General features: G+C 47.8%; 1 protein-coding gene across 2 annotated transcripts; it reads left to right on the top strand.

The window, feature by feature from the left end:
• ccdc40 (coiled-coil domain 40 molecular ruler complex subunit) lies at positions 1–12,182 on the top strand. 2 transcript variants are annotated; one of them, XM_029739637.1, is made up of 19 exons: positions 1–114; positions 389–560; positions 832–946; positions 1,101–1,240; positions 1,359–1,442; positions 1,852–2,071; positions 2,657–2,814; positions 4,622–4,744; positions 4,928–5,049; positions 5,605–5,848; positions 6,217–6,399; positions 6,937–7,182; positions 7,447–7,660; positions 8,049–8,218; positions 8,635–8,726; positions 9,080–9,200; positions 9,497–9,685; positions 11,132–11,290; positions 11,579–12,182. In XM_029739637.1, the coding sequence occupies exons 2-19, from the start codon at positions 417–419 to the stop codon at positions 11,831–11,833; spliced, it is 2,979 nt and encodes a 992-aa protein (XP_029595497.1). In that variant the 5' UTR covers positions 1–114; positions 389–416; the 3' UTR covers positions 11,834–12,182. The 2 variants fall into 2 exon arrangements, with proteins under 2 accessions (XP_029595497.1, XP_029595498.1); XM_029739638.1 differs by having other exon boundaries at positions 366–560.
• Positions 12,183–13,776: the final 1,594 nt, after the last annotated feature.

The following is a 13,776-nucleotide window of genomic DNA, read 5'->3' as shown; positions in this document are numbered from 1 at the left end:
ACAGGAGGCTTTGTCAGCTCACTTTTAAATTTGCATTATTGCTTCAATACATTATTTTCATTCTCTGACCTTTCTTTTAGTTCTGAAGAGTCAACGCCTTAACTCAAGAAGCAGGTAAGGCTTTCAATGAAAGGGCGTTAAAAGAGCAGGTGACATTATTTAGCAGACAGACACTCTTATCCAGAGAGACTTACAGGAGCAATTAGGGTTAAGTGCCTTGCTCAAGGGCACATCAACTGATTTTTCACCTAGTCGGCTGGGGGGGATTCAAACCAGCAACCTTTCGGTTACTGACACCAAAGCTCTTAACCGCTAGGCTACCTGCCTACATGACTGCAATGAAATCCAATGTTGTTGTCACAAAGGCAACCTTGTAGTGGTGACAGAGTCAACCATCTTGGTTCCCAACGAGTCCAATGGAGGGTGGAGGAAGTGAGGGAGGAGGAGAAGAGGAGAGGAGGGGAACCACGCCACAGGAGGAGGGAAAGTACAATGAACAGCCAGGTGGTGCTGACGAGGCAGCAGAGGACTCTGGGGTTACTGTGCTACCTGTGCAGGAGGTTTGTGAAAGATTCTACTCTACAGTACAGGATACGTTTTTTGCACACGTTTCTCAAGTTAGGATTTGTGACTCTCATGATATTGTATCATCTGCGTTTTATTTGTAATCATTCAAAATCATGAAATGATTCCCAAAAGACGATTTAGACATGATTTAGGCAATTTAGGTCCAATGCACATAATTAAATATAACAACTTTATTATTTGTATTGTAACTTTATGGATCAAAAAGTGACTTCCTGAGTGTCCTCCTGTCTGTCGTCCATGCAGGGTGGATCAGCAGAGCAGTCAGACAGAGAGCAGGTTGAGGCTGGGGCTGGTTACCCAGTGTCACAGTCAGGAAACAGTGGTACAGGCACAGCCTTCAACCCCGCCAGCAACTCAGGTCAGCTGGGTTTCAATAAGAGGGAGGGATAGAACAATGGTGGACATTTTTAACTGATTTCTATCACCTTTGTAATTGACTCGAGCGCTGTGACTTGTCAAGCGCGGTATCTGTTGAGGAGTGAATCATGAAACATTTTTTTTTGGGGTGCCAGATAACGGAACGATGCCCTTGCCGCCTCACCCCTCATTGCACCTCTCAGTCCGCCTCTCTGACGGCGATGGGGACGGGCTACGCAGGGCGGCGGAAGAGGGCGATGAGGAAGATGAGCTAATCGTGCTGGACCCTGAACACGTAAAGCAGTTTTCCCGCTTAACATCACTGCTAACATTGTTTGAAATACCTTAAGGTTCAAACGCCGTTGTGCTTATCAGGTGAACGTCTTACTGTGGTTTCTCCTATCTGCCTGCAGCCGCTGATGAAAAGGTTCCAGACTGCACTGAAGAACCACCTCCATAAGCAACTGGAGAGACTCAACATGGAGATGCGCGAGAAGGTACAGTAGCTCTCTTCTTCTGAAGCGAAGACTCTTCATCCTTTACAATGGTACACAATCAAACCAACATGGACATCCACTTTACAGTATACATAGAGTATGATTCATACCATTTATAGGTCCCTTTTTGAAGTCACTCTTTTCCCAGGAGAGGGCGCCATTGACTTGTTTTGGCTCAATCTCGAAACGTGACCCTGTGCTTTCGTTTCAAAACACAGAATAAGCTAATCTGCAACTAGAAATGATCTATAAGCGACAACAATTGATTTACAAGGATTAATCACTATTGTTATAACATTAAAAAAATACATCCACAGGCCTTGCAGTGCGTTTCTAATGCATTTGCCCTATGCAATTCTGACCCCAACCTATGCTCTCTTTCCCTCCCCTCCTCCACCCATCTCCCTAGATGGCCATAGAGAGGTCTGAGAGCGACCACCGAGAGGAACTGGGCGTGGAACTGTACGGCATACAGCAGGAGCTGGCCAGACTCCAGGCCTGTCTGGAGGGCCGTCACGAGACCAACGCGCAGGCGGCCGCCCAGCGCAGACAGGCCCAGGATCAGCTGGAGGGGGTCCGAAGCCAGTACCGCACCACAGCCAGCCAGGCCGGCAAGCAGAGGTCACACGGTGAGACCCATAAAGATACACAGTTAGTATGTCTTTTTTCATTCTGTGCTGAGACCACTTACTGACTTGATAGGGACAGACACTATACAAGGATTGTATGAATACTAAACAACTGTTCAAGAAACATAGACACATTGACTCATCAACAGTCATAAAGCACAAGTTTCTGTGAACGTAGGGTGTTGTCACTTTGTTACAGATGTAGGATCTTCATTTGATCACTCTTTTGTTGTCTGCGCCACAGGAAATGCAGATAAGCTTTGTGATTTACATAAATTCACTGAAAACCCACACTAACACCAACAGTATTGCACTTTTCAGGTAACCTACTTTTGGCCAGCTGATAGCTTAACCACCGATCAAGCAACATTATGCGCTTATTTTGCTGTGACAATATAGGTCAAATTAAGATCCTATATCTGTTCTATGGCTTGGGCCAGGAGTTTTTCTTGACCTAATCAAGGACAAAAATCAGGACCCTAGCCTAGTTATAATAGTGCATAACGATATAAAGGTTTTCCTGGTCAGGTGACATAGTCAGGAAAAACTCCTGTCCCTAACTACGTCTATCACCTCCTTCCTCAGTGTCCCAGCTGCAGAGTGAGGTAGAGAACCTGGCACTGCGTCTGTTCTACATGCAGGAGGTTAACGCCGACCTGCGCTCTGACATCACGGTCATGAAGAACGCCTCGCGCAAGGCCCACTCTGAGAAGACCCAGGCAGAGGAGCAGAAACACAAACAGGTCAGGACACACGCCTTTGTTCTTTTACAACTGATTCAAGATCAGCTGATTGGCATGTTAGTTCTAATGTTAACCGTTCTGAGCCAAACCGCAAAACTGGTCCTGGATCAGTTGCTAAGGGTCTAGAAATATAATTTCAAATCATTCTTGTTACTGTGGCTAAATCTTCTCAGGCAGTGTATTACAGTGATTCCTTATATGACCCTCTCTCTCTCTCTACCTCCCCTCTCTCTCTCTACTACCCCTCTCTCTCTCTCTACCCCCTCTCTCTCTCGCTACCCCCCACCCTCTCTCTGTCTCTACCACCCCTCTCTCTCGCTACCCCCACCCTCTCTCTGTCTCTACCACCCCTCTCTCTCTCTACCCCCCACCCTCTCTCTGTCTCTACCACCCCTCTCTCTCTCTACCCCCACCCTCTCTCTGTCTCTACCACCCCTCTCTCTCGCTACCCCCCCACCCTCTCTCTGTCTCTACCACCCCTCTCTCTCGCTACCACCCCCCCACCCTCTCTCTGTCTCTACCACCCCTCTCTCTCTCTACCCCCCACCCTCTCTCTCTCTCTACCCACCCCTCTCTCTCTCTACCCCCCACCCTCTCTCTGTCTCTACCACCCCTCTCTCTCTCTACCCCCCACCCTCTCTCTGTCTCTACCACCCCTCTCTCTCTCTACCCCCCACCCTCTCTCTGTCTCTACCACCCCTCTCTCTCGCTACCCCCCACCCTCTCTCTGTCTCTACCACCCCTCTCTCTCGCTACCCCCCCACCCTCTCTCTGTCCTCTACACCCCTCTCTCTCGCTACCCCCCCCACCCTCTCTCTGTCTCTACCACCCCTCTCTCTCGCTCCCCCCCACCCTCTCTCTGTCTCTACCACCCCTCTCTCTCGCTACCCCCACCCTCTCTCTGTCTCTACCACCCCTCTCTCTACCACCCTCTCTCTGTCTCTACCCCCCTCTCTCTCTCTACCCCCCCACCCTCTCTCTGTCTCTACCACCCCTCTCTCTCTCTACCCCCCACCCTCTCTCTCTCTACCACCGCTCTGTCTCTCTCAACCACCCCTCTCTCTCGCTCTACCCCCCCCTCTCTCTACCACCCCTCTCTCTCTCTCTCTACCACCCCCTTCTCTCTCTCTACCCTCTCTCTCTCCACCATCCCTATGTCTCTCTTTCTACCGTTCTCTCTACCCCCCTCTCTCTGTCTCTACCCCCTCTCTCTCTACCACCCTTCTCTCTCTCTCTACCACCCCCTCTCTCTGTCTCTACCCCCCTCTCTCTCTACCACCCTTCTCTCTCTCTCTCTACCCCCTTCTCTCTCTCTACCCTCTCTCTCTCTACCATCCCTATGTCTCTCTTTCTACCGTTCTCTCTACCCCCGCTCTCTCTGTCTCTACCCCCTCTCTCTCTACCACCCCTTCTCTCTCTCTACCCCCCCTCTCTCTGTCTCTACCCCCTCTCTCTCTACCACCCTTCTCTCTCTCTCTCTACCCCCCTTCTCTCTCTCTCTACCCTCTCTCTCTCCACCATCCCTATGTCTCTCTTTCTACTGTTCTCTCTACCCCCCCTCTCTCTGTCTCTACCCCCTCTCTCTCTACCACCCTTCTCTCTCTCTACCCTCTCTCTCTCTACCATCCCTATGTCTCTCTTTCTACCGTTCTCTCTACCCCCCCCTCTCTCTGTCTCTACCCCCTCTCTCTCTACCACCCTTCTCTCTCTCTCTACCACCCCCTTCTCTCTCTCTACCCTCTCTCTCTCTCTACCATCCCTATGTCTCTCTTTCTACCGTTCTCTCTACCCCCGCTCTCTCTCTCAGGACTTGTATGTGGAGCGGTTGACCAAACACATGGAGCGTCTGACGGAGCAGATAGCTCTGTATGAAGTCCAGACCATCGCCCAGTCTGAGGAGACCCGGGCAGCCAAGGAGGCCCTCTCTGAGGTACACTACTGTCCACTCCAGGTCGGGTACAGGCTTTTGCTCCAGCCAATCAGTATAACACCTGATTCAAGTATTTAAAATAAAATGTGTTACTGCTTAGGCTGAGACAAAAGCTGTACACACAGAAGGAATGGGGAAGGGTGGTGAATGGTGTGCATTTTGCCTGTGTGTCTCTCGATACAGGCCCAGATGGAGATGGACTCTTTGGGGATGGAGAGGAAGCAGCTGCTGCAGCAGTGGAACAGCAGCCTGGTGGGCATGAGGAGACGAGACGACGCCTACACCGCCATGCTGGAGGCTCTACGGTGAGGACCGGTAAACGCCTAGCACTGTGTAGAGTCTACACACATCACAGGCGGCTGCTGAGGGGAGGACGGCTCATAGTAATGGCTGGAATGGAGTGAATGGAATGTTGTCAAACACATGGGAACCGTCTGTTGATGTGTTGGTGACCATTCCATTCATACCGTTTCAGCCATTACTATGAGCCGTCCTCCCCAATTAAGATACCACCAGCCGCCTGTGACACACACACACACACACACACCTCACCACACAGTGTACAACAGCAGCCTGGCGGGTATGACGAGACGAGGCCTACACCACGGTGGAAGAGAATACACACTGGATAGACTTAAAATGGCAACCCTATTCCCTATATAATGCACTACTTTTGGCAAGATGTACATTGGCCACTGTCCAATGTCTATTTACAATACAATTTGTATTTGCTGTACATCAGTCCTGCTGGTCTGCTCTGGTCAAACGTTCTCCTTGAGACTGGACATGCTGTACACCTGTGTGATCCCACCATGTACACGTCTCCCTCTCCCTCCCTCTCCCTCCCTCTCCCCATGCAGCACGGCCACCCACCAGGTCCGCTCTTTAGACACCGAGATCGAAGGCTTCAAGAAGTCCGTCACGCGGGAGGGGGAGCGCAATGAGCTGCTGACAGTACTACTGAACCGGACCCAGCTGGACAGCGCCACCTCCAGGAAGCTGATCTCCCACAGCCACAGCCAGCAGGAGGCGCTGCAGGTCCAGTACAGCATCTACATGAGGACCCTGCAGGAGACCGAGCAGACACTGCAACGCGTCAACACAGTGAGTGAATGAATTGGTTTTATTAGACACATTTGAAATGCGTATAAGTTGCTTTAACCAGGTGGAATCAACAATACACACATTGAAATGAATCATCAAGGATAAAAACTCAGTGATGTCAAAAGACTTGCTTTTATTGTGATTTGTTTCTTATATTTTTTCTCAAGTCCACAGTTGATTTGTTCTTGGTGTATCTATAGTTCTCTCCCTATGCAGGCTCCTCTGAATGCAATATCCGCTCGATATGAAGTGACTGGAATGTTGTATTGTTGTTGTCGGGACTCATGTAAGTGGATGATAGTATGATGAAACACTTCTAACCTCTGTCCCGCTCCCTCCCATCTCCCCTCTCTCCTCCCCCTCTCCAGGAGTGTGGGGTGAGCCAGGTGGAGGTGTCCTCCCTGAGGAAGCAGACGGAGAAGGAGTGGGTGCAGCGCATGGAGCTGGAGGACCGCATCATGTCCAAGATGCAGGAGCATCTCACCCACGACAAGGCCACCAAGTACTCCCGACGCCTCACCGACAAGATGGCCGCCCACAAGAGGGAGAAGGTGAGCGTTGGTCGCCGTATTTTTTGGGGATCCTGAGTGGCGCCGTGATCTAAGGCACTGCATCGCAGTGCTAGAGGCGTCACTACAGACCCGGGTTCGATCCTGGGCTGTATCACAACCGGCCGTGATCGGGAGTCCCATAGGTTGGTGGACAATTGGCCCAGCGTCGTCCAGGTTAGGGGAGGGTTTGGCCGGGGTAGGTCGTCATTGTAAATAAGAATTTGTTCTTACCTTACTTGCCTAGTTAACTAAAAAAAGTTTTCAAGTAATTCATAATATTACAAAAACTATTTAGCAGTGTATTGTCAATCATATTGTGGAGATGTGTTAAGAATGGGGGACTTTGTAGAATTACAGTACAGAAGGAGTTTCATCTGGTTGTTATATAATATGAACATTGATATAACTTGAGCTAGCCAATTGAAAACCACAACAACCACAATGCTACATAGGAAACTTTGTTAGTGCAATGTATCTCTGTGTTCGAACCAATCTCTGTGTGTGCGTCTCTCTCTCTCTCTCTCCTCACCCTACCAGGAGACCCAGCTGTCCCGGCTAGAGAACGAAATGGCGGAGGTGACGCTGGAGAGCAGTAACGTCACCCTGCGTCTGGAGGGTCTGGCCCGCGCCCTGGCCTCGCTGGAGACGGAGATGAGCCGCCGCAACAAACTGCTCAGCGCCAGCGAGGCCAGGATCGCCAAGTGCGTCACCGTCATCGAGCGCAAGCAGGCCACCATCAACGTTTACAACAAGAAGATTGAGCAGCTCATCGCCAGCACTGGGGTGAGAGTTAACGTACAACCAAGCACTGACCAGTAACCAACTGAACATTTTGGGTTTATTTCCCTTAGAATAAAGGACTATAGGTACTGAATCTAAAATAGGTGGCACCTACAGATCTAGAATGGTATTCTATTTTTATGGTAGCACCATCCTCTACAATAAGACTGGTGCTAGAATGGATTTGAAATGTTTCAGCTTTGAAAAAAATTCACATTTTCCTGACTTTCTATGTTGTCTTGATCACGTCCCTACGTACGTCAACAGCACGAGGACCTGGGCCCGCTGGAGATCCAGGCCAGTACTCTGACCAAGCAGCTGGAGGGGGTGGGAGGAGAGATCAAGGAGCAGCAGCAGCTCTGGCTGCGGCAGCAGGGGGAACTAGTGAGACTGACCCAGGAGAAACAGGCCCGGAGCGCCGCCCTGCTCACACTGCAGACCCAATTCACCATCCTACAGCAGAGGAAAGTCCGCACCGAGAGTACGGTAACACACACGGGCGCGCACATACACTGACCATGGAGAAATGGGCCTGGAGCACCGCCCTGCTCACACTACGGACACTAGTGTCATACACCTACCGGTACCTAGCCCACATGGGCTTACAAGACACTACAGAATAAAATAACATTTTCCAAATGATCAGCATACAATAATCCTGGCCAGTACGGCTACCATCTAGCTCCACTACACAAATAGTACATGTATCCTTCTCCTCCAGGCATTGTGAACGAACTGAGCAATTTCAAACACGCCCTGTCTGAAACAAAATTCAAGACACTTCACCCTTTTTGGGGTCTTTGTGACCCTACCCTAACAAACACACGCTAACCTATGGACTCCCCACCTCTCCGCTGCCTCCCGTCCAGGTGAGATACAACAGGAGCAGCGTGAGCAGGCCCAGCTGGAGAGACACATGAAGGAGCTGATGGCGGACATGTTGAAGCTCAACTCCCTGCTGAGTGAGAACAGGCATCTCCACCAGGCCCTGGAGCAGGGCAACGTCGTCATGGAGACTGACTTCCTGCACAGACTCAAGGTCAGACTGGTGACGGGGGGGGGGGGGGGGGTTCATGGTGGGGGCTGTTTCTGGTGTTCATCAGTCCCTCAGTGAAATACACACACATACAAATATGTCCGTTTCAGTCTTAAACCACTGCATTCTATATTGCCCTACAAAAGCAAAACGCAATAACTACGTTGTTTTTTTCACTACAAAATCTGACTTCTGTCTAGACAGAAAGCAATTTCTGATACTCCATGATAGATTTTGACCAACAGGCTTGTTCTTGTGTCAGGAAACGAAATACCACATTAATCAGATATACCTGGCCATTACAACAGATCAAAGGTTCTTTACCAAATCAAAGGGCAGTATGCTTGACATACTGTATATAGACTTAAATATGACATATTGCCCCCACACCATTGTGTACTGTAATGTTGTGTGTTTAGGAGGCAGAGAGAGACTCCATTGAGATGCAGATGAAGCTAGAGAGGATCCAGGAGGAGAAGGACAGGCTGTTCAACAGTCTGGTGGAGTCAGAGTGGGTCAAACAGTAGTCTGTCTGTCTGTCTGTCTGTCTGTCTGTCTGTCTGTCTGTCTGTCTGTCTGTCTGTCTGTCTGTCTGTCTGTCTGTCTGTCTGTCTGTCTGTCTGTCTGTATCTTGTCCTCATTCAAGTGTGTGTGTGTGTGTGTGTGTGTGTGTGTGTTTCACATGTTTGTGTTATGTGTGTGTGTTTTTGTTTAGTTCACCCATGCTTCTACATCTGCATTGCTTGCTGCTTGGGGTTTTAGGCTGGGTTTCTGCGGAGCACTTTGTGACATCGGCCGGTGTGAAAATGCCTTTAGAAATACATTTGATTGATGTTTGTTTGTGTGCGTGCATTTGTGTTTGAGGCGTCAGATCATGCTGTGGGAGAAGAAGACCCAGCTGGTGAGAGAGACCAGGTCGGCTGTGGACTCTGAGGTGGGCCAGGGAGACATCCGCACCATGAGGGCTGAGATCCACCGGATGGAGGTAACATCACACACTGGAGAAACCAAGAGCAACTCTCACATCACACAATCTTTCACTTACTATAGATCGATACACTATATCGCCATATAGAAAACGACAACATTGTGTTGCTGCCTTCAATGTACTATACAAATCATGTTTGATTTGATTCCTTAGCGCACCAAATGTGGAATAGGTAGGACACCTCACATACTCATGCACCTGTTTCCCCCCCCTCCAATGCTTTCACTGGGTAATGAATCAGTGCTGTGTGCTGGGAGTAAGAATCAAGTATCAATGTGGGTGTGTCCCTACAGGTGCGATACGGTCAGCTGATGAAGCAGCAGGAGCGCCTACTGAGGGAGATGGAGGGAGTGGTGGCTCGCAGGGAGACTATTGTGATGCGCAGTGAGGCCCAGGCACGCACCGACCGCAAGCAGCCCACTCACACCGACTTCCACGGCATCCTGCAGGGCCTGCGTCGGAAGATACTGGACACACAGAAGGTGGGGGTGTGGGTGTGTGGAAGTGGGTGTGTCGGTCGTTGGGTCAGTTGGTGTGTTGGTGGGGGTGCGTTCCTGTGTGTATGTACAGTACGTGCAGTACCGGTCAAAAGTTTGGACACCTACTCATTCATGATTTTTCTTTATTTTTACTATTTTCTACATTGTAGAATAATAGTGAAGACATCAAAACTATGAAATAACACATATGGAATCATTTAGTAACCAAAAAAGTGTTAAACAAATCGAAATACATTTTATATTTGAGATTCTTCAAAGTAGCCACCCTTTGCCTTGATGACAGCTTTGCACACGCTTGGCATTCTCTCAACCAGCTTCATGAAGTAGTCACCAGGAATGCATTTCAATTAACAGGTGTGCCTTGTTAAAAGTTCATTTGGGGAATTTCTTTCCTTCTTAATGCGTTTGAGCCAATCAGTTGTGTTCTGACAAGGTAGGGGTGGAATACAGAATAAAGTCCTATTTGGTAAAAGACCAAGTCCATATTATGGCAAGAACAGCTCAAATAAGCAAAGAGAAACGACAGTCCATCATTACTTTAAGACATGAAGGTCAGTCAATCCATAAAAGTTTATTCAAGTGCAGTTGCAAAAACCATCAAGCGCTATGATGAAACTGGCTCTCATGAGGACCGCCACAGGAAAGGAAGACCCAGCGTTATCTCTGCTGCAGAGGATAAGTTCATTACAGTTACCATTTTCAGAAATTGCAGCCCAAATAAATGCTTCACAAAGTTCAAGTTTCAGACACATCTCAACACCAGCTGTTCAGAGGAGACTGTGTGAATCAGGCCTTCATGACAAAGAAACCACTACTAAAGGACACCAATAATAAGAAGAGACTTGCTTGGGCCAAGAAACACAAGGAAAAGCAGCCAACAAGTGCTCAGCATATATGGGAACTCCTTCAAGACTGTTGGAAAGCATTCCAGGTGAAGCTGGTTGTGAGAATGCCAAGAGTGTGCAAAGCTGTCATCAAGGCAAAGGGTGGCTACTTTGAAGAATATAAAATATATTTTGATTTGTTTAACACTTTTTTGGTTACTACATGATTCCATATATGCTACTGTGCAGCCTACAATACATACTGTAGTAAACGTGGAATAGTGCCTAATTCCTTACATAAGGGAGAGCAGGCCATGTCTGTACTACAGAATGCGGGGCACGCGGGAGACCGGGGTTCAAATCCCCGTTGGGGAGTAAGGAGTAGGCTGTCCTTGTAAATAAGAATTTGTTCTTAACTGATTCCATATGTGTTATTTCATAGTTGTGATGTCTTCACTATTATTCTACAATGTAGAAAATAATAAAAAATACAGAAAAACCCTTGAATGAGTAGGTGTGTCCAAACTTTTGACTGGTACTGTATATGCTTAATATGTGTGTCTGTTGTGTGTGTGTGTGTGTGTGTGTCTCCCCACCCTAACAGCAAGCTGAGGAGTGTGACGGGGTCCTCAGGGAGCTGCAGCAGGGCCAGGCCAGTCTGAGCTGCAGTCTGCGGGACAAACAGCTGCAGCTGGGAGAGCTCCACAGTGCCAGAACTGTCCTCACCTCAGACTTCCAATGTCTGCAGGACACTAAGGAGAGGGTACACGATGTAGACACATTCACCCATTCACTCTCAACATTATTCCTGCCCAATGTATTGTTATCCATAGTTGAGACGTGGTTCGCACTGTGCATAGCTATTTGAATATCTCTTTTCATCTCATGTCTTTTTTAATCCCTTATCCATCCTTCTTTTCCTTTCTCTGTCTCGCTCTCTCTCTTTCTCTCACACCTAATCTCTCTCTCTATCCTCCCTCCCTTTCTCCCTCCCTCTTTCTCTCTCTCTCTCTCTCTCTCTCTCTCTCTCTCTCTCTCTCTCTCTCTCTAGAACCTGGCCCGTCTGGTCTCCCTCCAGGGCCGGGCCAAGCAGCTCCAAGCGGTGCGTGAGGGTCGCTACAGTGCCCTGTCCACCAGCGAAGCCTTGGAGCCTGCGTTGCAGCGGCAGGAGGAGCGTCTGCACGCTGTGACCACCATCCTGCACCGCGTCCAGCAGGAGTTCCCCCAGCACCAGGGGGCGCTACGACGCCTCTCCCTAGCCCTGGCCGCGCGCCTGCAGACCCCGATTGGTCAGGACACCCCCTGACTATTACATGACTGAAAACCCCCATCATAGGATTACCCACGGAGTAGATTGGAGACAGAGATCCATCATAGTTGAAGGGTATTACTGCTCAATGGTGTTCTATGTTACTCTGGCTGTTAGGATTCGGGAGCTGGATTTGGGGTGGAAGCTCTCCTCCTGGCCATGTTTGGGCAATTTTGGTTTTCAGAATATTTCAGTTTATTTTGTTTCAGTTTATTTTCAGTTGATAGAATAGAAGAGTTGATTTAATATACAGTATACACGGATATCCTACCAGCGTGTGAAAATAATATTGTCCATGGATAAACTGAAGATATACATATATAAACAATAAAAGCAACATTTGCAATTCTTTCTTTAGTTAATATCCACAAACTAGCTAAATCTTAAGTATGGAATCACTAAAGCCAGCCTGTGAATGATCATATGTCATAATAGCAGAGAAACATCATACAATGCCATTAAGCATCACTTAACATAAATGAAAGGTTCTGTCCATCATTGTCAATTATCAGATAATAATCAGTCAATTGGCTGGTTCCCCCACCCAATAAGCAGTCGCTGACATCATAGTCAGGAAGTGGTCCCAGATGGTCCCCTCCAGGGTTTTCTTTGTGAATCAACACCAGGTCCCTTTGGAGTTGATTCTCTATTCACCTCTGGATATCTAATCCATTTATATAACCAGATTATCACCCCTAATCTCATGCGTTCCTGAAGTGCCTTTTGTCACGGTTTGGGGCTCCTTCAAGGGAAGGGAACTCCCGAACTGTCCCTAAATCAGTGATGATCTGGAACCAGGCCAGTCACCAATTACATTCCCCCTCTTTTCAACAGCTTTTGTTATTATATGTTTCACTGATGAATCAAAAAGTAGTTTGTGTACTTACTGTCATAGAAACCTTTGTTATAGGAATCTTTATTGTCAGTGATGGCTGTTATTTAGAGGCTTGGCCTCAATCTCTCAGATAGCTTTGCCAGTGGCTTTGTTTGCCTGTTACATGACCGGTTATGTGCTATTATAATACACACAGTGAATTGAATTGGAAGGGTGAGGCCTGGCCAGGTTACACATCAGTGAGGCCACAGTCCTTCAGTTGGTACAGATCAATATCAGCTGGTGGATCACCCACTAACCTGTTATGTTTCGTCCTAGGATGCGTCTCAATAGTCTATAAAGGCTTCCTTTCCTCGCATCCTCTCGCTCATCTGCTCTGATCTAAGGATACATGATAGGTGAAAGCATATAGTGGATGCCTACTAGGAATTTGCTTTCAAATCAGTGAATTACAGTTTTACAGCACAAGCACAGGAAATGTATTATTTTGACTGAATTCCTTTCAGTAACACTTTACTTAAAGCACCCAGGTATAATTCTTTATAACTTATTATAATTATGTATAACCCTTTATAATGTCATTTTACAAGGTGTATAATGTGTTTGTGTGTGACCTGTATTCGAAGGCCTATAGCTGCACTTGCAATGTGGTCTTACAGGTATTGTCAACATAAGTACTTGGAGAGGTGTACATTAAGGCAGCCCAATTCTGATATTTTTTTCCTCTAGTTGGTCTTTTGACCAATCTCATTAGATCTTTTCACATCAGATCTTTTTCAGAGCTGATCTGATTGGTCAAAAGACCAATTCGGGGAAAGAAATATATGAATTTGGCTGCCTGTGTAAATGCAGCCTTCGGACACATACCGAATTGACATATTTAAATACGTAGTTGGTATGTTCTGCACTTCCACTGTGACACCAAATGACTGTATAAATGACTGTATACCAGTCTAGTCAGACTCATATATGGGCATCTGTCGGTGTTGATTGAGAAATCAGTCACAGTGAGGTGGATTCATATTGTTTCTCATAACTTCAACTTGAGAAAACTGCTTGTTGTTGATGGTTACATTGGTTGTTACAAAAACATCCTAGCTCCATT

Source organism: Salmo trutta, chromosome 38 (assembly GCF_901001165.1).
Source record: "Salmo trutta chromosome 38, fSalTru1.1, whole genome shotgun sequence".
Classification (NCBI taxonomy): Eukaryota; Metazoa; Chordata; class Actinopteri; order Salmoniformes; family Salmonidae; genus Salmo; species Salmo trutta.
The sequence above is the reverse complement of the archived record's forward strand: the minus strand, read 5'-3'. Positions and strand labels throughout refer to the sequence as shown.